The sequence below is a fragment of the Anarhichas minor genome, unplaced genomic scaffold (assembly GCF_050575085.1).
Source record: "Anarhichas minor isolate MPS153535 unplaced genomic scaffold, ASM5057508v1 ptg000058l, whole genome shotgun sequence".
In the NCBI taxonomy this organism is placed as follows: Eukaryota; Metazoa; Chordata; class Actinopteri; order Perciformes; family Anarhichadidae; genus Anarhichas; species Anarhichas minor.
In genome coordinates, this window is record NW_027466504.1 from 11,845,209 (window position 1) to 11,866,703 (window position 21,495).

General features: G+C 39.5%; 2 protein-coding genes across 3 annotated transcripts; one reads left to right on the plus strand and one right to left on the minus strand.

The window, feature by feature from the left end:
* Positions 1–316: 316 nt before the first annotated feature.
* On the plus strand, positions 317–10,834 carry hmgcll1 (3-hydroxymethyl-3-methylglutaryl-CoA lyase like 1). 2 transcript variants are annotated; one of them, XM_076077191.1, is made up of 9 exons: positions 317–418; positions 1,662–1,739; positions 2,222–2,329; positions 2,723–2,818; positions 2,996–3,144; positions 3,786–3,849; positions 4,054–4,242; positions 10,272–10,397; positions 10,730–10,834. In XM_076077191.1, exons 1-9 carry the CDS (start codon positions 317–319, stop codon positions 10,832–10,834), a joined length of 1,017 nt encoding a protein of 338 aa, XP_075933306.1. The 2 variants fall into 2 exon arrangements, with proteins under 2 accessions (XP_075933306.1, XP_075933307.1); XM_076077192.1 differs by having other exon boundaries at positions 317–412.
* Positions 10,835–14,563: 3,729 nt separating this feature from the next.
* gfral (GDNF family receptor alpha like) lies at positions 14,564–19,710 on the minus strand. The gene is made up of 9 exons (XM_076076827.1): positions 19,674–19,710; positions 19,264–19,395; positions 18,792–18,947; positions 18,550–18,609; positions 16,909–17,221; positions 15,179–15,438; positions 15,015–15,095; positions 14,728–14,812; positions 14,564–14,627 (listed from the first exon to the last, which is right to left on the minus strand). The coding sequence occupies exons 1-9, from the start codon at positions 19,708–19,710 to the stop codon at positions 14,564–14,566; spliced, it is 1,188 nt and encodes a 395-aa protein (XP_075932942.1).
* Between the last annotated feature and the right edge of the window lie 1,785 nt (positions 19,711–21,495).

The window sequence follows — 21,495 nt, forward strand, 5'->3', positions numbered from 1 at the left end:
GTCTAAAGTGCAGCATTAATCTCCCGTATCGCTCCATTTGTCACTTTGCTTCACACCATTTCCTCTCTCTCAGTCTCCATCCCCCCCCCCCCGCAGTACGGTAGGATGGGGGATGTGGGATGTGGCTGCCATGGCGACTGCTGAATCACGGTCTGCAGCCGTCCTCTAATTCCCTCTCCTCATGCAGCCGGGCCCTCCGTCATCGGTAGGCCTCTGCATTAGCATATTGACGCTTCAATTTGCTGTATTAGTTGCAGCAGTCTGTGCGGGTCTTGGAGGACACGGAGGTGCAGCAGGCTGAACAGCAGCCATTCGGATGGGCAACGTACCCACTACAGTGAAGCACTGCCTGAGCTATGAGCAACTCATCCAGGACTACCCATGGCTGACACGCTGGCTGCTGGCGGAGAAGGTGGGCGTTGTTTTTCTTGTTCCTAATCTGCTGCACATACTCTGCCACATGACTCTATCATGACAGAGAGGATGCAGCAGCAGCCAGCCACAGATAGTGCTGCAGTGCATGCTGCTTATGTAATGTCCTCTTCAATGGACATTTTGCTCTGCTTTTACATATTACTGCATTTTTAAGGATGCATTGCTCTAAATAAGATAGGTAGATTGTATTTATCTTTCTAAATGTACGATACGTGACAAAGGATGCAGGCTAGATGCTTCAGTTTTGATGTGTAACTCTATTAGGCTGCCAACAGGATTGTTTGATAATATAATTTAACAAGAAGAATAGCCTTTTGTTTATTGCAAGTGGAAGAACAGGCTGCCCATAGTGGTTCTTTACATTCAAATACAACTGATCACTTACTAAGCTTGTATTAATTAATAGATAAATATTTACTCTTTATCTCTTTTTGTTTTCAATTGCTACCCTCAAAAACTACAAGTATACAAATACTACATTACAAGTAAAAGCCATGTGTTGAAAGCATGTAATGCTAAGTATCATAGACAAATGTGCAGTATTATGATGCAGCAGTAAGCAGTCTTTCTTTAAGTTAATTTAAACTATGCCAATGTATATACAAGGTAGTCATAATCTATGACAACAAATTCATATATCATAAATAAATATTGTGGATTAAAAAGTACAAAAGAAGTATAAAGTATCATTAAGTGAAATAAAACTACTCAAGTAACATACAAGTCCCTCAACACAGCCATCTAATGAAGTAACGTGCACTAACAGATATGCAGCTACCTTGTTAGCTAGCTGCATATCTGTTAGCTTGTTTTGATTCTCTTGTCCCTAGTGGACACAAATCGATCGGATAAGCTTGGTGTTCTTTTATTTACACTCAGTTAAAGAAGCGTACTCAAGCCACATACATGTATATAATCTTAAATCTCTGTTAGGGACCAATGTTTGAACTCAATAAGGATTTTTCTCTAGAATTACAAAAATACCCTGATCCTCAGAATATATCCCTTGTGGTTTGTATGGAGTTACCCTCACCTTCTGTCCCAGTCTTCCCTCGATGAGACCCTGAGTTTGCACCCTAATGTCATGACAGGCTTGTGTTTTGGTTCTCGGGTTTCATCTGGCTTTGAGGTAGACAGTTATAAACATGTCGTGGAGCATCCCTTGCCAGTGTTCAGTGTACACTTCTCCTTATTCTCTGCTCTGTTTCTCTTTAATATTGTTCCAGACTGTTACTGGACATGTGTATCCAGAGTTTGTTAAAATAGTTGAAGTTGGACCGAGAGATGGACTTCAAAATGAAAAGGTAAATTATACTGTACACTGTCATTCATAAATATGGTATTACTATGCATGATTACCCCGGGAAACCCCCATTTTCCATACATAAAACAATAACATATGGGCTGTGTGCCATAATTGCCAGGAGCATATGTTTCACATTTTCTTTTTAAATTGAATAGGAAAGATGACACGACTTCTGACTTAGTATACTTTGCTTAGCGTGTCACTGCTTTATCATTTACTTATTGCACACGTGCAGTTTTACAGATTGCAGTGGATGCAGGGATACTGTTATTGCCCACAATGTGTTATAACAAATACTGTATATTTTGAGAAATCTCAAAGTATTCAGCAAGCGCAATACTCTGCATATGAACATAGATAGCAATGTGATTGGCAAGCAGCGTAGCAAAACACTGAGAGAAAGAAAATCTGCTTGTTGTACCTCCCATCTTGAGTGGAATCAAATCCAGAAAGAGCAATTTCAGCTTCATTGTTCCCCAGGAAATTGTTCCGACAGGGGTGAAAATCCAGCTGATAGACATGCTTTCAGGAACAGGCCTGTCTGTGATCGAGGCCACCAGCTTTGTCTCTTCAAAGTGGGTACCGCAGGTAATAACTCTTCTTTGTGCACAGCAAAAGAGTGCTGAGTGATTTATTAGGCTCTCTTTCTTGTCTGCATAACTACCGAGGAAACTCTGCTCCTCTAGCATCCTTGTTGGACCCACAGATGCTTTGGGAAAGAGTATTTTAAGATACCCTTCATATAGTCACCCTCTCATTCCCTGTTGTAAATTGTACCACTATTTACTTCCTGAAAAAGAGCAAACGTTAACCATTTTGAACCCATTTTTCCTACTGAGATATGTGAAATGAAAAGGTAATTCTGTCCATTATGGAGTGTCTGCTGCACAACCTTGCGAAAACACGTGTGCAGGATGATGTATTCTCGGATGACGTTAAAGGTTTATTTTTCTACATCATACGTTCCCCCCCTTGATTTAGATGGCAGACCACACTGATGTACTCAGAGGGATCCAGAGAGAACCTCATGTCCGGTACCCTGTTTTGACACCTAACATGCAAGGCTTTCAGGATGCTGTAAGCATTCATTTTCTATTCCGTGTGATGATCTCTGCTATAAACCAGCTATGTACCCACACGCTTGTCAATTTGAGTTAACTGTCGGCATTACATTCGTTTTCTTCCAGATAATTCCTGCATTTAAAACAGAGATCGAAACAGCTTTACAAGTTCATTTTTCTCTCCTGTTTCAAGGTTGCAGCTGGTGCTACTGAAGTGGCGGTGTTTGGGTCGGCGTCTGAAACCTTCAGTAAAAAAAATATTAACTGCTCTATTGATGAAAGCATGCTGAGGTTTGAGGAAGTCATTAAAGCTGCCAAGGAGCGACAAATTCCAGTCCGTGGGTTAGTATTCTGAATATCAATTGGCACTTAATGAGTGAAAAAACACATATCTAATGTTTGTTTTCAACACAGTTGAAAGAACTTCAGTTTCGATATGAAGGAGAAAACACACAAGTCACTAATGAGAGCTTTACAGCAGACTCCCAGATGTTCCCCGGGTTATATCTATGCGTTAATGAACTACAAGTCAAGATGGACATTAAAACAAACCAAACAGGGAAGGTTACTGAATATAGTTCAATTGTAAATCACGTTATCTTTGATTATATGAACCTCTTTGTCCAAAAACATGAAAACATCAGTGGTTTAGTGCAAACAATGTTCCTTTCCAAGTGCCGAATACTGTTTAAATGCCATTAAATCACCACCAAAATCAAATCTCTGATCTGATAACCACGTTTCATGTAAATCTTTGTGACAAAAAAAGATGAACAGACAAAATAGCAAAACACATCAGAATCAACAGCAATCGTCTTATCCTATCAGGGATACAGAAACCACAATGCCAGAATAATCAGCAGCTTGATGTTGCTGTGAATTGTTGTTAGATCCACAACAGTTCTTACGTTTTTTATAGTTCTTCAAATGTTATCAAATATGATGTAAACACATTTAAAATGCTCACAAACATCCTCTTTCAGATATGTTTCTTGTGCCCTTGGATGCCCCCTCGAGGGACACATTGAACCTTCCAAAGTCTCTCAGGTGAGATAAATGTTTTACGTTCTTATTATATATTAATCTTGAAGCATTCAGTAGAGAAAATGTTAATGAAACGTTATCACATTTACAAAAAATTCAGGTTTTCTAGACGTATGTACTGGAAGATTACATTGGTTAAGGTTAGTTTTTTTCCTGTATGACTTCCTGTGAATGAAGGCATTTTACCACATGTTCACTATTCTTCAGGTGGCAAAGAGGTTGTATGAAATGGGCTGCTACGAGATTTCCTTGGGGGATACCATCGGTGTTGGTACACCAGGTTCCATGTTTAAGATGCTGCAGAGTGTGATGAACGAGGTGCCGACCAACGCTCTAGCAGTTCACTGCCATGACACTTATGGGCAAGCACTGCCCAACATCCTGACTGCACTTCAGGTAAGAACTCAAAATGTATAGTGTGAAGAGTAATCTCAAAACGACTACTACTTCTTTTGACCACAATGATTCATAATGTCACGATCATTATTAGTATTATAATTATTTTGACAAAAAATACATTAACTTATTAAGCTTTGACTATACCTTCATAGTCATTTAAGAGGTGTTATTATGTAAAGGATGATTGTAAAGACTAAGATGAATGCATCCGAAAATGTCCCTCAAGGACACACACTGAGAGTGATCTCATTTACAAGACGACCCTTAGACACAAAGACATGAACGTCAACAATAAAGGCAAAAGGGAATTTTAAAAATACACACACACAAATAGGAGCTCAACCCTAAACCCAGATTAATAGCCGTCCATCCATCTTTCTAAATTAATTTGCAGTAAAGGTTTACAAGGTGCTGCTCTCTCTGGCAAGACTGTGCTTCCTTACTAATCTCTCAAGGCACCTGGCATTTCTGGAAGTTCTTAAATAAAGGGGAACGGCTCCAAGACTGCTCTGAAAGTTGGGTGGAGGGACCTGTGAATTCTGGGAAACGCAGAGGAAGGAGTTTGAAAATTCTCAAAACCTGGCAGACATCAAACAGACGTCTTCGAAAATCAGAGTGAAGGAGAGACCTTACATCTCTGCAAATTTTGTGACGTAATGTTGTATCTCTAAAAAAGGAGGAAAACAATTCCAGGTCTCTCTAAAGAAATGCGTGAATCACACCTCTTTTATGAGATGAAAAGTATGAAAAGACATCCTGATGTGAAAAATACTCGTCTCTTGTAGAGGGCTTACAAACCCTGGCACGGTTAGAAGAGTTCTTCTCTGTACAAGCAAAAGGCAGTAATGCATCATCCTCTTGATCCACGCATCCTCTCATGTTGAGTTCTTTGACAGCTTTACTTTCTGCAGTGGCTTGGCAGGGACTCTCTGGGTATCTTCTCCTTCACATGCACATCTTTCTCCTCGTGATGATTATGACCACTATTGTGGCGAACCACAAGCCGATTATGGATAAACGCCCAGCCTTTACATAAATCAATGTTCTTACTCATGATGACATGAAGAGGAACAACCAGATGTGCAAGCAAAGTAGAGGTGGTGATTCGTGTTCCAGGATGTCTTTCAACTTCCTTAAAGTAACTCCCAATCCATCTCTTTAGACAATCTTTGGGCCAGACGTTACAGTACATTCAAAGACAGCATCTTGTCTTAATTTTCGTCATTCTTTAGAGCAAAGAGCAAAGGATAAGTAAAGCTTATTTTCCACTGGAATCAGGCAAAATTAAGTTATCATCAAAATGTTCAATTAGACTGATGGCCATTTATTCTGTCTATTTAAGTTGGTTTGAAATCATATGAAATTCAAGTCATTTAGAGATTACACATACAAGTGTTCATCTAATATAAATCTCAAAAATGCTGCTAACATTCTCTTCTTAACTAAACACTGACACTTTGAGTGTGAGGTGTAAAACAACGTATCACTGTCGGAATGTTTATGAAGCTGACTGTAAACCAGAATCTGCCCCGAGCTTTAATGACAAAATGTCAGTTTACAACATTATGAATGTTTCCTCTGTTTTTGGGGAGTATCAAGAAGGCACAAAACAAATAGGTTACAATGGGACACACAGAAACGCAGGAACCATCAGTCAACAAGGAAGAGGGGCATTAAGAAACATGATCTGAGCCTCCGCACAAAGCAAGATGATTCACAAACTGCCCGCTGAAAAAAAATATCCCAGAATCTTAATGACCATAAGATATTTCCAATGGGCCCTTCTGTCACAGTGCACATGTGTCGTAGTGAAGAAGAAAAAAACAAAACGTTGTGGACTATTACAGTAATAAACTCTGTTTCTATACGCAGCTCACAAAAATGTAATTAGCTTGTAAATCCCTGTGGAAGAGCTCTCGTCGGGGTGTTTTTCAGCGATTTGCCCGTAGCGAGTGTAAAACGGACATAAAACAGAGGTAACGCAGATATGGCTGTATCAGTTCTCTGGAGCACATTGTCACTGCAGAGGAGGAAGCTCATTGGGGGCTGGGTGGGTCAACAGATGTGAGGGGGTCAGCACAAAGGCTCACCTATTCAGTGTCTGTTGGACAAAGCAACTGAGAAGCTAGGTGGATAGAAGGGCCCTTGGGGGGCTCCTAACTCATCTGTCGCTTGGCTGTTGAACCCTCTGACAATGCTGTGCTTAAAGGCCAGTGGAAAATGATCCTTCCATTCGCTCGCTGCTGAGCACGTGATGAATGGTGCTGCAGCTGCAGACCCAACTCCAGAAACAGTGATAGCACTTTTAGATAGCTGATGTTGCAGACGATAATTATGCTCTGTGCCTTTTAGTGTTCGTAAATTGCGTAATAATTACTGTGGTGATGTCATTATAACAAAGACCTATTTTTAAGACCTGGGAACATTAAATTAACGCATTACAATCCCATTACAGAAAGGTTCCTGTCTACGAAATATATACTATACATATAATAATACTGAATACAAATATTTCCTGAGCCAAAACATTTCTCAGTACAAAACATGATTCATAATCATCTCTGTCAGGACACTAAACACCGTAACACAGTATTTTGGAAGTACTAATGGTTTGATTCACTCTAATATTTATGCTTTTCTCTTTTTATCAACCTTGCTATCAACAATGGCCGTGTGTGAGGTAGGAAATATTCATAAAATTAGCCTTGATTTTGGATGGCGGAGTGAAAAAGCACTGAGTTAAATCCCTCTGTGGATCATATTAGGAATGAATCATCACAGCTGCCCCGTGGCCACAGAAAATATTAGCAGCCGGGGATATTTTGCTTACCGTTTGCTCACCCATAAATAAGATTTTATCATATAGCTTTTCATTAGTGTGCCAGACGTCCACACCACCAACTGGGAGAGAAATGAATTCCCCCAGTGCTGTCAGCCCTGAGTCACCTCTTTTGTTCTTGATAAAGACATTCCTCAGTCTTTGTACCTTTTCTCTTTTTTTCTCAGGAGGTCCGTGGGGGGGGGGGGGGGGGGGGGGGGGCTTTGTTACAAACCTACTCCTGGCAGGTCACACAATGACAACGTATGTACTTAGATTTCACAGGCTTGGCAAGAAAATTATTTATTCCCACCCGCAATTTTGGTGTATTGTGTACCGCTGCAGCTGGGGAATACAGTATAACCTGTTTGTGCTCACACTTGAGCTGTCTGCAAGCAATAACATTCATCCTCAGCGTTCTCTTTTATCTCTGTCCGTGAGGCACCGTTCAACCATGATGGACTGTGCAAGGTCTATGACTGTGTTTTACTAACAGTCAAAGATCTACTGGAAGTAGAACAGTTTAACTTTATGTTGTATTTCCTTGATTTATCATTGGCAGATGTGGATATGATGATGTTATCATTGACATTTACTGTATAACATCATATTATGACCATCATTATGATCCCCATTGTCCCCTGTCAGTAGTGATGTTTTTGGAGGGAAAACCCACATAATAAAATCCAATTTTAAGTTATTATACACACTCAAATGTGAGTAGTTTAAACAAGCAATCAAATTCTATGAATTAAAAAGAACATATTGAGAAAAATAATACCTTTTATTTACAGAATAAACTAGGAAAGCAAAAAAGAATACAATACAAGTGCAGACTATTATTGTTTTACAGTAAAGGGAATAATTAAGCTACACTTCATTTATATATTATATTTGTATATTTGTATACATTTTTATTATTATAGTGATTTTTTTACGACAACACTTGCTCAATGAGAACGGGTGCAACAGGTGGATTCGACATAGTCTGTGTCGATGCCAATTTGTAGTTTTGTATTATTTTTATTGTCTCTTTTCGATTGGCAGCTCCAACCAAATGAATTTCCTTTTTTGTGTTAAATAGGTTTTGATTTGATAATGTTCTTTACCTTTTGCTTTTCTATATTACGACTGATAGTCGATGTTATTGGTTGTTCTGCTTTCATGGAGCCAGGTAATCCATGAAACGTTTTATATGGGAGGTGAATGATGTGATTACATAGTTAAAAATGTCATTTATTTATTCTATGTATGTTTGTATTATATTTCTCATAGCTGCCCTGTAATATCCAGGGGCAAGCTTATTTATGCGTTCCTGGAAATACGTGATATATGTGTCAGCACTGGACCTGTGACAGTTTCTTTCAGCTCCTCAGTTTATGGTGCAGTGGGTAAAGCATCACCGCTTCATATCTTTCAGTGAATGCACGCTCTCTCTTTCTCTCTCTCTCTCTGACGCAGTTATAAAACCAAAAATGGGAGCTTGTCCATCTTCAGCCTCGTCCACTCGGAGTGTACAATGTCAACAAGCTTATCCCAAATCATGCGAGTTAGAAAATGCACTGTGTCTTTACCCAGGAATGTATTGTTTTTATATGGCCGCAGCTCACTGAATATGGCTTTTTAACACTGAGTGCACATCTGGTTTCTGGGCAGTGTGAACCGAACTGAGCATTGGCAAGCTCGAGCGGCTGACCACCAATTCCTGCGCGATTAGTGTCCAGAGGACCAGGGCACGCTGCTGAAAGGTCCGTTTTGTTCCTCTCTGAAACAGTATGCTGAGGACCCCTGGCCTTACACGGTTAGCAGCTGAAAGCGAGAGGATTGGCATGGTAGATAACAACTCTGTGTTTATACTACAAAAAAAAAAAAAATCTGCCTTGTACAATATCCTGCTCTGGTCTTACCCAAGGTCTGGAAATCTCGTGCACTGCACACACCGGAGTAGATCTCCTCCTCCTTCCACCCCACCACCTCCTCCTCCTCTTCCCCTGCCAACACAAACAGCAATTACGGCTGGCTCAGACGGCCCCTGAAAGAAGTAGGTTCTTGTCTGGAGAAAAAGCAACCAATTAGCAGCATTGTTAAAAAAAAAGGCAATATAGATTCTTTTAATTTAGCTCGCTTGGTTCTGCTCCATGGGGTGAAAGTCCATCATGACCCAATGCCACTGAGGGGATCAGCGTGTTAATTTTGTCTCACTGCGGGATCCTCTGACATCTGGCTTTGCCACGGAAGCTGGAAAACATCTTTAATATTCTCATGACGATCCCGGGGACATGTGGAAAACATCCCGAGACCTCAGTCCGTAATGATTAAAAAAAACTGAAGGTCTGGCTTCATCATTTTTTTAGTGTGAAAACCAAGAAAGGTGGTTAGGTTAGACACTCGAATGGCAAGAACTGCAGTTTGGTCTCTTTATGTAATATGTGCATTCAGAGAAATTGTAAAATATATCTACATGAATCAACTCTATTTGTAGCATTAACATCAAAACAAAAGCAGTAAACAAAGGCGTCCAACAAAAGTATTTAATCAGAAAAACATTTGAAAACATATCATTCATTTTCTGATGGAAGACACTATTGTTGGCAGTGAAACAAAGAAAAGGTTATGTTGATTGTAAGCAGCCAATGAGATAAATGTAAACAACCTTAAAATGAATCTCTTGCAGGCCCCACGACCAGAGCACAGATACATTTGTAACCGAGGTCATCAGTGAAATTATTTATGACTTTTATGATTATTTGCATGCTGTTGTATATTATTTGTAATGCTACAATTGCTGTACTGTTGGCACGGTGTAAGAGGACACCGTCCAGCCGGGTAAAAAATGTCTTCTCAATGTGTCAAGAAAGTGAATCCGCATGGTTGAGGGCAGAGTAGTGCTGTAAAAACAAGAGCAACCCGGAGAATCAGAAACACATGAAATATTCTGTTCGAACAGGGCGGTAATTATGTGGTGCTAGTGGTTTATGCTGACAAAGAGGATGACTAAGCCATACTGCGAGACATTCTGTGCCCACTCATCTTCAGGACATAAGCCCACAGTTCTCCTGAACAGCTGTAAAACACGACCGCAGCCCTGGCAAGGCACGCTGCAGCGGGCAGAACAATCCAACAGAACAAGGATCTTTGTTCCTAAATTTTACCTGAGGTGAAAGCCTGTGTGGAGGGGCTGAATGTCTCTGTTGTGTGTCCTGTGCAGATGGGGGTCTCTGTGGTGGATTCGGCAGTAGCTGGCCTGGGAGGTTGCCCATACGCTCAGGGTTCATCTGGCAATGTTTCAACAGAGGATGTGCTCTACATGCTCCACGGCATGGGCATTGAGACTGTAAGTATGTCTTCACAGTGTACTTTGTATTTCATGTCTCTATAATCCCAACAGATCAACCTAACTCAACAATCTTTCAGGGCCTATTTACATAAACAGATCGCTCTGCAAACATACTGCCCTGTAAATGTTTATTTTATAATATCAGTGGTTTCACACAACTTGCACAAGCCCACAGTGTTGCATGCCCCGTCTGAGGGATAATTTGTATAACAATCCTTACCCCTGCTGGTGGGGTATTTTCACTACACTTTTAGCTTTCTATCACCTGTTGCACACATTCATTTAAATTCATTTGAATTTAACTAATGCTGCAATGTTTTTCTTCGTAGGGTGTGAACCTTACCAAAGTTTTAGAGGCTGGAGACTTCATCTGCAATGCTTTACGTCGCGGGACAAACTCCAGGGTTGCCCAGGCCAGAGGCAGAACACTGTGATGTGTTTCTTTAAAGGATTATATTTAGATATTTGACTCCCTTTAAAGTGCTTCCCTTGTTGTTGCTGCCTTCAGATGTTGCCTATGCTTTAGTAGTTGAAGTACATTGTTCCTCGTATTGAACTGTCAGATGCGTCTCATCCAAATAATCTCAAGAATGATCCGAACAACATTGTGTTTTGTGTTCAAATCAAATTAGTTCCCTACCTTTCAGTTCATTTCCACATTTTGAGTTTATTACTTGAAGGCTAAATGACTCCATTATGATCCATTATGATCGAATGAGACATGTGATATTTTGGTTGGCTTATTTTGCTCTGTATGATTGGATATTACAAAAGCTGACTATCAAGGAGGCTGTTGATTTGTGATGAATGTCTAGATAATACATTCTAGCCTTTTTAAAAGCTTGATTGTTTACTTCTCTTTTAAAACGTTCTCATATTTATTTGACTCACACAAATAAACCCAGTAAAAGTTAGTCACTTTCATGACTTTGCGTAACTCAGTGGCCTTATAAAGTAAAGTCACAGAATAAGAATTTAGTCTCTTTTGACAACTTGCTGAACTCAATTTATTGCCAATGCAGATGTTAATAAACAGAACACAAACAGCAAAAAGAAAAATTTCCTTCCTGCTTTTGAAATATCAACATCTCTTTATGCACTTTACTCTGAAAGACCTTTTCAGCTTTTCCTACCGAGGTCAGGTCACGTATGAATAGCAACCACAAACAAGACACCTCTCAAACTACCACAAAGATAACAATTATAAAGCCGTCTCCGAACAGTGTTTGCCCTCAGGTTTGCCAAAGATCATTTAAAAGGTGCCTCGTGATCGTTTTCTGCCACTAAAAAGCTTTTACCATGACATAAGATACTCTCTAAGAGGATCCTCTGTGTGAGTGCCAAATGTGGTTTCCTCCTGTCTGTTTATGTCCTACTGTGCTGTAAAACATGATCAAATATGAACATTGAAATGGAATGTGACACTAAAAGATTAATGAGATTTTATCTTATGCATGATTGTAAATATATGGTGTATATATTGTCATTATCAGGTAATTGTCTTTTCATGTACCCATATGCCGGAGGATGAAGATGATCCAAATAAAGAAAAAATAGCCATTGTGGATGTCTCTGTCCAGGCCATCAGGATCCAGTTCATCCCTTGTTTTCTACAGTATCTAGCTTTGTTGTTAATTTCAGGCACCTTATCACGGCAATTATTTAGTCCATTTAAAATGTCAGAGTGAAAGCTGGTGGGACTCTTGGTGCACCACGAGTTTTCAAAATATTTGACTAATGAATTGATGTGGGACAGAACTGAACTTTGCATAATGATAATTATTATTATTATAAAACATGTGTTTCCTTTCTGCTGACAAGTTGTTTAAAAGTCCTTGCACTTATCTAACAAATTACTGCAGGTACAATTGGTACCTTTGCACTTCAGTTGTACAAATGTGTAACTTTCCAATGTTCATAAAGCTGAATTTGTGCTAAACTTGAAGCAGCATTTAAAGCAGCACTACCTGTATATTTCTGCCTTCCAGCCAAAGGCCAAGAGACAAAAGTGAATTCACTTACTGCCCTCGTGCTGCCAGCAGCAGTCAGCATACAATGCCAAGTAATGCAGGGTCATGGTGGGAGTGCATGCCACTCACAGACGTGCAGGCACTTAGGAAAAAAAATGTTTTATTGGTAACACTGCAAACAATAACCCAACCTTGTAGAACATCATCCTGTGGGATGAAACTGCGAGGCAATCCAGCAAAGGTCTCAGCAGGAAACTTTAGTGTGAGAGGACACACAAAGCCCAGGGTTGACTTTGAGAGAGACAAGAAGCCCTGAGAGAGATGGTGGAAAAGATGAGCACGAAATAAGAGGCTACAAAGAAAATAGTTCATTGACCAGAAGGACACCAAAAAGCTTGAGGAGGCTGTCTGGAAGACAATAATGTAAAAGAAAAAGGGTTTGACGAAGAGCAGAAAAAGGAAAAACCTAAAAGAGAAAAATGTCCATCCGTCCTTCCTCTCCTGTATATACAGTACATCTACATCTTCATGGTTGACGCAGCGTTCAGCACTGCTGCTGCACAGCAGGAATGTGCTGGCCTCCAACCAGCGGGGGTCTTTCTGTGTGCAGCAGCAGCATGTGGTTGTGTGTTATAGTGACAATCTCTCCCATATTTGCGTGAGTTTCCTCTGGTGCAGCTTCCTCTCACAGTCTAGACATGTTGGTCAGACGCAACTTTGAATCCAAACAGTCCATAGCAGTGAATCCTGTCCAGCTTCCCTTCTCTTCTCCTAAATGTGTATCTTATTAGCATACAAATGAAAACTATATCTTAATTGTCATAAATGATGATATAATGTCTGACGCTGTTTATTACTATGATTTAATTAGTGCCTCCCTCTGATCTTGTCCCTTCTTTCATTTATTTGGCTAGTTGTGCAAAACATATTTAATGTGCAACTGACTGTCAAGTGTTACGTAAAATGTTTTTGACAAGAAAGGCAGCACAGGTACAGAGGACTGCTAAACGTTAAGCTGATGACACCCAGATTCACTACGTACCTCTGGAGTCTATACAGTTAACTAACAGACCATATCATTATTTCCAAGAGCCTGGATGATGAAAACGTTTCTCCAGAAGAATGAAAAAAAAAACCCCAAAGGTATGTTGTTCAGTCCAAAGCATTAAACCTCCCTGCTTTCTGTTCTTTCAAACAAATCTTTCTTTGACAGAAACAAGTAGTTTATTTCAAACTGTTCTGCATTGTTTCCTAACTCTGACCTGGAGAAAGCTAACCAGGTTTTATTATCCATACAGCTTTTTTTTCCACTCTCTATTGATTGATATTCTTTCAAACTTCAACTTAAGTTATTAAGTTATATGGTTTTTTTAATTACTTGAATACAATTCCATTACTGACAAAAGATTTAATTTGGATCTCGGTGAGCTTTCTAAAAAACAGCCTGTTAAAGGTGCATTACACCAGCCGACAAATTGGAAGTAGAATCATTTGTCGTCTGGTTTTAATTTTTAAATGAAATGTTGGAAAGATTAAAGAGTTATTTAGAAGGCAGAAGGAGGGGGTCTCCCCTGTGATAACTAAGGGCCAGCAGATGATTAAAACACCATCAATAAGATGATCAGAAAGGCCGGCTCAGTGATTGACCTTACTCACATGAGGTCACTGTAGAAAATAGTGAACACTTTTAAAACAACTTTTAGATTTAGTTTTTAGATCTGTATTTGTTGTGTGCCGTGATTGCAATGTCTATATTGTTTGTTGTCGATATGAGTCGACTCGGTGGCAAATGAGTTTCCCCATTGGGGATTATTAATAAAGTTTTAAAATCTGATCAAAAGTGTGGGCTTTCCTTTTTTGGACCGTGCATCAAAACACAGCATGTCACCTCAGAAATGATACAGCGCTTTGAACAAACTACAACTGTTGAGAGTGGAGTTTATTATGAAGCCTATAGAGCACCAATACAAGAAGAACAAACAGTACTGATGACATTGAATGTGCAACATTTATAACTGTTACAATATAGGTTTTTATCAACCCTCTTCAATAGATTTACTTTCATCTGAATTCACACTGATTAGAGCTCATTTCAACATTGTCATCTGTTACCAAATGTCATTTCTCACAATGCTACCATGATGAAGTATCTGCGTATAATCATTTCTGTATTATCTAACAGATGAACGAGCATCAGAGAACACAGTCACTTTTCTGCGGATGGTGAAATTTAGTTTTGCCTTTTCTTGTCAACATCCTACAAGACAAATAAAAACAAATGAAAGTAAAAATGAATTTGTTGTATAATCATTAGACATCAGAGGGACATTTTTTTTAATGTTGATGTACTCACTTACCATATTTTACTGGCAACAGCCAGAGGCATTATTATTATAAGGACTCCAACAAGTAGCACTGTGGCAAAAGCATACACCAGATAATCTGAAATACAAAACATATATTCAACATTCAATATGTTACCAACAATCACAGAGACACCATGAGACAGTCAACCAATTTAGAGTCTCAAATTATTCCAACCTGCATGTATTTGGACTGCGCTGCACTCTGTATTGATTTATTGGATTTCACTTTAACAGTATCACAGTTAGTATAAAGTGCTGAAATTTAAATGTAAATTTACCACGTGACCATGTGGGACCTTGCTCAGATTCATTGATTTCAGGAGGTTTAGTGGGACCACTGCTGCTTTTCCAAGGTGTCACTGTAATACACATGAAATGCTTTCAAACGTCCAATAAACTAAATGTAACTAAATGCCTGGAATGTAATCCAAATAATACTCACTGAAGTGTGATCTATTATGAAGCACATCATGAATCATGTTGCATGACAGTAGATCATCATTGCGCATTCCTTCGCATACACAAGGATAGTGCAGTGGTGTGCCCAAAGTGGCCAAGAAGGCAATTTTACATTCAGGATCTGCACCACGGATGAGAGCTGGATCCATCTGGGAGATACATTCATCCTTTTGGAGGTCACTGTGGCTGCATTGGGATTCTTCAGGGCTCCAGCATTTCGCTCGGAAGGTTTTCAATAGGTCTCTGGTGAAACAGAAAAAAAATTGTTTTAGCTGCGGTTGCTTTGCTTTATGGGTGTTTCGGGAAAATACATAAAGCACTTACATCCTCCTTCAACATCCTGGGATAGGCCATTATTTTAATGATGATCCCACATTAAATGGGCTATGGCGAGATGCAAAACAGAGCCTTTTCAAAGGCACCGGTGATATTATGAAGATTGTCAAGGTGACATTTTCTTAAGGAAATTGCCTGTGGACATTTCAGCGTTATTAGATGCAAATTGGAGACTTGCTGTAAAATAACTAGTGTGACAAGCCACTGTCAAAGCGTGTGGTAACGTCAAGGGTGGAAGTAAAGAATCACATTTACACTCTTTACTAAAACAAACGCGTTTTTTGTGTAGTAGATTTTACGTATACTTGAGTACTATTCATGACATAGCACTTGAAAAAGTCCCGATAAACAGTGTGAGAATGGAACAGAAGAAAGGAGATGATCGTTACCTGTACAGTCGGGTCACGCTGTCTGTGCTAGCATGCTAAATGCTAACATGCTCATGTATCCTCCAGCAGTCACTGAGGAACGTTTACCTTCAGTGAGGTGCGAAAGGTCTTTCTGTTGTTTTAAGACAGTTAATCTCTGATGTTATGCTAGCCTTAGTCAGTTCAAAACCTTTTGAATTTCAGAAGCTAAGTGGGACCAGAGAGGCCGATTGGACTGGTTATACTGGGACCAGCGAGGCTGAGCTATTGTGCTTTGAGAATGAACGAAAACTATAAAGCAGACTGTGATGGCAGTTGTATTTTTAGATGATAGATAAATATGTACAGACTGCAGAGTGCCTGTCTGTTGGTTTAAGATATAAGAGGTGTAGTTGATTATGTAATTTGTGTATAAGTTGACATTTAATGCAATCTTCTGTTTTTATATTTAACAGTAGCGTCATATAGCAACTACCCACTCCCCTTTAAAATGTCACACAGTGACATTTACTGCGGAACATTTCAACTTCCCTACTTTTTTACTTTTACTTATGTACATTTTTACACAAGTATTCTTACTTGGGTGCAATATTCTAGTATTCTTTCCACCTGTGGGTAATGTGCTCTGAGCCATTCATGACTTAATTTGAAATTTGTACTAGCCACACTAGCGGTCAGTCCATCACTTCGGTCCAGACCTACGTATACAATCTATGGTCCAGACTGAATTATCTTAACAAAAGATGATCCCAGATGATGATGATAAAGTATAAAGTAATGATCCTCTGACTTTTCCTCTTGTACCACCACAAGGTTGCCATTTGTTTTGAAATTTGGTGCAGACATTTGTGTCATGCCTAAGTACAGCCTCATTTATTCCATAATAATACTTATGTTATGATAATCCTGAAGTGGAAAATACTTCAACACTCCTTTTTTTTAAATCTTCTGTAGTATTTTAGACATACCTGTTAGACATACCTTAAAGAGAGACCGAATAGCAACATACCTGCAGTTACTGTCCTCAACACACTGGTTTACTGTATCCTGGCAGAACCAGGTCTGGCCTCCACAAGTACCGCTGTGCAGAGCAGTTGTCATTTCCAGGCAGGTGTGATCTGAAGCGTCACACTTGCACATGACCAGCATCTCTGCAACATTGTGCGGCATGTTGCCATAGAACTGCTGAGTCACTGGCTGACAGCGGTCACGGTCGCACTGTACCGTGCATGCCTGAAGGACAGGTGCTAGGTACCTATTGCAAACTGCATCACTGACACAAACTTTCATTTGGTCGAAGCAGGATGCCGAATTATTGTGTACTGCAAAAAGAAAAGTAGCGAGTGAGTTTTTGGATTACAGATACAGGTGGAGCGAAATTGATCTCAAAATGGTCACAAATGTGTATTTAATGATCTTCAAATGAAAAATAAGATTTATTTTTAACGATTTGTGCGTAATTTGGGGCATTCACAAATGCGTGCTCAATTTACACAAATACTAAGCAATTTGAACATGTTTAAAACCGTTTTACAACTTGTATAATATTAATATTTTACGTGCATATTTTTAACTTGAACTTCATAGATCTGACAATTTTTGCATTGTAAAAGCTGCCTGCGTATACAAATTTCTCTAAATATTTGTGACATTCTTTCGTATTTACTTACAGATTGTTAAATGTGTGCGCATGGATGGTTTACACGTGGAGTTTTGAGACTATTGTCACTGTCTCCAGGTCCACACAATCCATAAATGCCTTGCTGTATATAATTGCGAGTGGCAATATGGGACATCTGGGCTTTCGGTAATATCTTTGTGCAATTTCAAAGTGGGAAAGACGCTTTTCTATATAGACAGAAAAGCCCTTGATTAGTTTAAATTTATCACATTGTTTCGTATTCCTGTGTAGATCGAAACGTATTTGTGAATACCCAAATGTACACATAAATTGTTGTAGGCATTTGTAAATTATATTTTTCAGTTGTAGATTATGTAATACAGATTTGTGACCGTTTCGAAATCAACTATTTTCACTCCATAGAAATCGTTTTATATTGATGGAATTCAGTACATCATTTTATCTGTCAGGACAGCGAAGTTAGTTTTGTTTTCACCTTGTCTGTGTGTGTCATCATGGCAAAATGTGGTCCTGGAGACACCTACTGTAGAGGGAACTTACTACCACAGAAGCGGTTTTCAGTACTTTGCCAGGTGTTTGTCTTGTCTGTGGACAGACTTTGTCACTGCCACCGTGTCGCAACTGTGCAAGATGCAGTCACAAAACTTTACAAGGCAGTAGTTGAGATAAAAATGAAGGTCTAGTTTGAAGATGGGTCTGGTCCAACTCCGAGCAAGGGAGCAATGCCCTCCGCACTCAACTTCGTGCCCCTTCTTACACTCCTGGCCCAATTTGGCATCATGAGACTTCACAGCTACACCTGTATTTTAAGTAAGTTTAATTAATGCATCTTGTGATGCTATCGCGGTGAGAACATCTGTCCACACACAGACATATAAACACCTGGCAATGTACTCAAAACCGCCTCAGTGGTTGGTGTGTCGAGGTACACATTTTGCTATGATGACACACACAGACTCACAAGGTGAAAACAATACAGCGCTGCTGTCGCAGCTGGTAAATAATTACCATTGCCTATTAAACTGCTTGACTGCCAGTCCATCACTGAGCTCCTCCTCTGCTGAGCAGCTGTAAGAAGAATTGGAAACCTGATTATCTCTTCTCCAACAAATGCCTATTAACAGCCACTCTGCTGTTCATTCAGCAGCACAATAGTGTTCGTTCAAACAGTACATCAGATCCCCTTTGGTAAACAAAAATGCAATTTCACCAATAAATGCTTATCACAGAGACTACTGAGAATACTGCACCTGGCTTCTGGTGGCATTGTGTGGCCAGCGCTTGTATAGAGTCACAAAGCTCCTCCTCCCAGGCACACACACACCCGTGCAAAGAGGGAAATTGGTCCAGTACAGTCTGGATGGTCAAGTTACAGACCTCTGAGCCTTTTATTTTGCACCCTTCATCTTGAATAACACAAAAACAAGAGGGAGGCAGAAAAACAGGATTTGCAAAAAGCGAGCGAGGTCTTGTTTGAGCAACAAAAAAGTGTTTGTCATCAGTTTGTCATCATCTATTTATACAAACTTTGCTCCAGGCTATTGCCTCAGTTATTACATTTAAGCTATACTCCAAGAAGTGAAATTCAATTAAGTAGCCTCATGTCCTGAGGCTCCTGAGGAAACTATATTACTTTTATAATGCGACAAGAAAACATTATGATAACACAATGTTCCAATACCCCGCAGCAGAAACGGAAAATGTGAAATGTGTCACTTTTACCCTCACAGACACCGTCGTAAAATGCCTCTTCACTCCACTTGCATAGATTTGACATGCAGGTGTACACGGCAGCCAAACAGTCAGAAGGTGGAGATGAATTGCTGATGCTGGAAATCTGAGGAATCACAATCCCTGACATACAAGCACGTGCCAATTATCAATTTATCTTGAAAACAGATTTTTAAGTGAGTAGGCTACACACTATTTAGATATATATTCGTATGTTTTAAATAAATACTGATGCAAGTTTAAACATCACTGATTGTAGACACACTTTGGTTGACTGTTCATGCATTATAGACTTCCAGACATGAAGTTTTAGTTAGATTCCCTGACAACACACAGCAAAATTAAGATGAGTGGGTTTTACCGTAAAAAGCCCCTTTTTTTCGTAGTGACTGTTGACTCACCAAGTATGACCACAGCTTCCAGATGTATCAGTTGCATGGTAGCTGTTGTAAAGCTGTCAGGGGACAACTGAAGCTCTCCTCCAGCTGATCTGTGCCTCTTGATGGCGTTGGTACTTATGCTGGGAAACACCACCCACAGTCAACAGGATGTAGCACATTTACTGGAGGCGGCACTGTGCAGCATGTACTGAATGCAGCTCAAGAACAAAAACAAATCTTTTGTCCTGATAAAGTCATACTGTGTGTTTTACGTGAATGTATCTAAAGCTCTTGTTCGGTTGTTTTTGGATTTGGGATCAAAATGTTTTTTCAGTTGTAACAATAGGATACATAAATAAGGTGTGATGGTAGTATGCAGCTCTTTAACGTGATAAAACTTTACCTGCCCAGCGTAGACAAAGATAGCCACTAGCGACTGATCATACAGTAGTGGACCATTAGACAACTAAATATGCAATAATTTCCAGTAACGAAGTACTTCGTTACTGTACTTAAGTCGTTTTTTTTGGATATCTGTACTTTACTTTACTATTTACATTTCTGTTGACTTTTACTTTTACTTCACTACATTTTGCAAAGAAAACTGATACTTTTACTCCGATACATTTCCCCTGAAACCTTCGTTACTCGCTACAAAATCAAATCTATCTTTAGAAAAAAATGAATCATGAGACCAACGTCGGGGACTGTGGTGGAACAGAGACTGCAAGCAAGCAGGTTTGGCGAATCAGTGGTCCTAGCTTGTAAGTTAAATCATTGGTTAATCACGTTAATGCGCAATTGCAAACAAGTGCTCTCAAAGCCGCGGTGTTTTGATTCCCAGTGAAACCCAGGATGCTACATGCTATAGCTAGCGAGCGACAACACGAGTAGAATTCCACACAGGACGGGTGGGATGAGGAGAGGTGGATGGGTCAAACAAACACTGGTGTCTCCTCCAGGAGGCCGCAGTTTGTCCCGTGCGTGAAACGAGAAGCCAATGTTGATTTATTTGTGACGTGACTTCCGTACTTAAGCAACACCACTTCCGTAGATATTTTAACGCAAACCACGATCTTTTCCTAAACCTAACTAAGTAGTTTCATCGCCTAAACCTTAGTTGTTTCCTGTGAAGATGGAAGTTTATTTTGAAAAGACAGTATGCATGTAACAAGCGAAAACTGACTCATGCTGCTGGACTTTTGCAGGAAAAACGCACGAAAAATGAGGAGTAACTTTTCGTAAGATATCAATAAAACGGGGATGAATTTATATCATTGTATAAAGAGAGTGACATGAGAAGATCAATCTCATGTCTGTAAGTTAAATCAGCTATAATCACTCTTTTAAAGTGATTAGTGACTCGTCTAAAACATTTAAAAAAGGAATAACTTCAATAGAATCATTCTATACACTGTAACTTCTTTACATTATATTAGAATGTAAAGAAGCTACATTGTAATACAATGTAGCTTCTTTACATTCTAATAGAATGTAGCTTCTTTACATAGAATGTAAAGAAGCTACATTGTATTAGAATTGTCTTTTGAAGATGAACAGGACATTTTTCAGTTTCAAGTAATGACTGGGTTGTTACTTTCGGTGCTGCTTTAGTATTGATCATGTTTTGATATTTGAGTCATTTTGTGGATGATCAGATGGAGTTATGATGGTAGCAGTCGCCCAATTGCAGATTCAGCTTCAGCAAAACCTTTACCTATTGTGCTCAAATCAGGCCCATAGGAGTTTACAAGGCAGGTGTCCTTTCTCGAAACACTGACCTGATGCATCAAGTGGATATTTTTGCTGAACACAATATTATGCATTTGCCCTCTACATCCTC

Bases quoted from the DNA above. Each gene is read 5' to 3' on its own strand.
- hmgcll1 (XM_076077191.1), top strand. From the start codon at position 317: ATGGGCAACGTACCCACTACAGTGAAGCACTGCCTGAGCTATGAGCAA. The intron at 2,330-2,722 runs GTAATAACTCTT...CCCTTGATTTAG, and splicing joins CTTCAAAGTGGGTACCGCAG to ATGGCAGACCACACTGATGT. The intron at 3,850-4,053 runs GTGAGATAAATG...ACTATTCTTCAG, and splicing joins AACCTTCCAAAGTCTCTCAG to GTGGCAAAGAGGTTGTATGA.
- gfral (XM_076076827.1), bottom strand. From the start codon at position 19,710: ATGCAACTGATACATCTGGAAGCTGTGGTCATACTTG. The intron at 18,610-18,791 runs GTGCAGTATTCT...TTCTTCTTACAG, and splicing joins ACAATGCCACCAGAAGCCAG to CTGCTCAGCAGAGGAGGAGC. The intron at 14,813-15,014 runs GTAAATTTACAT...TTTGTATTTCAG, and splicing joins AGGTCCCACATGGTCACGTG to ATTATCTGGTGTATGCTTTT.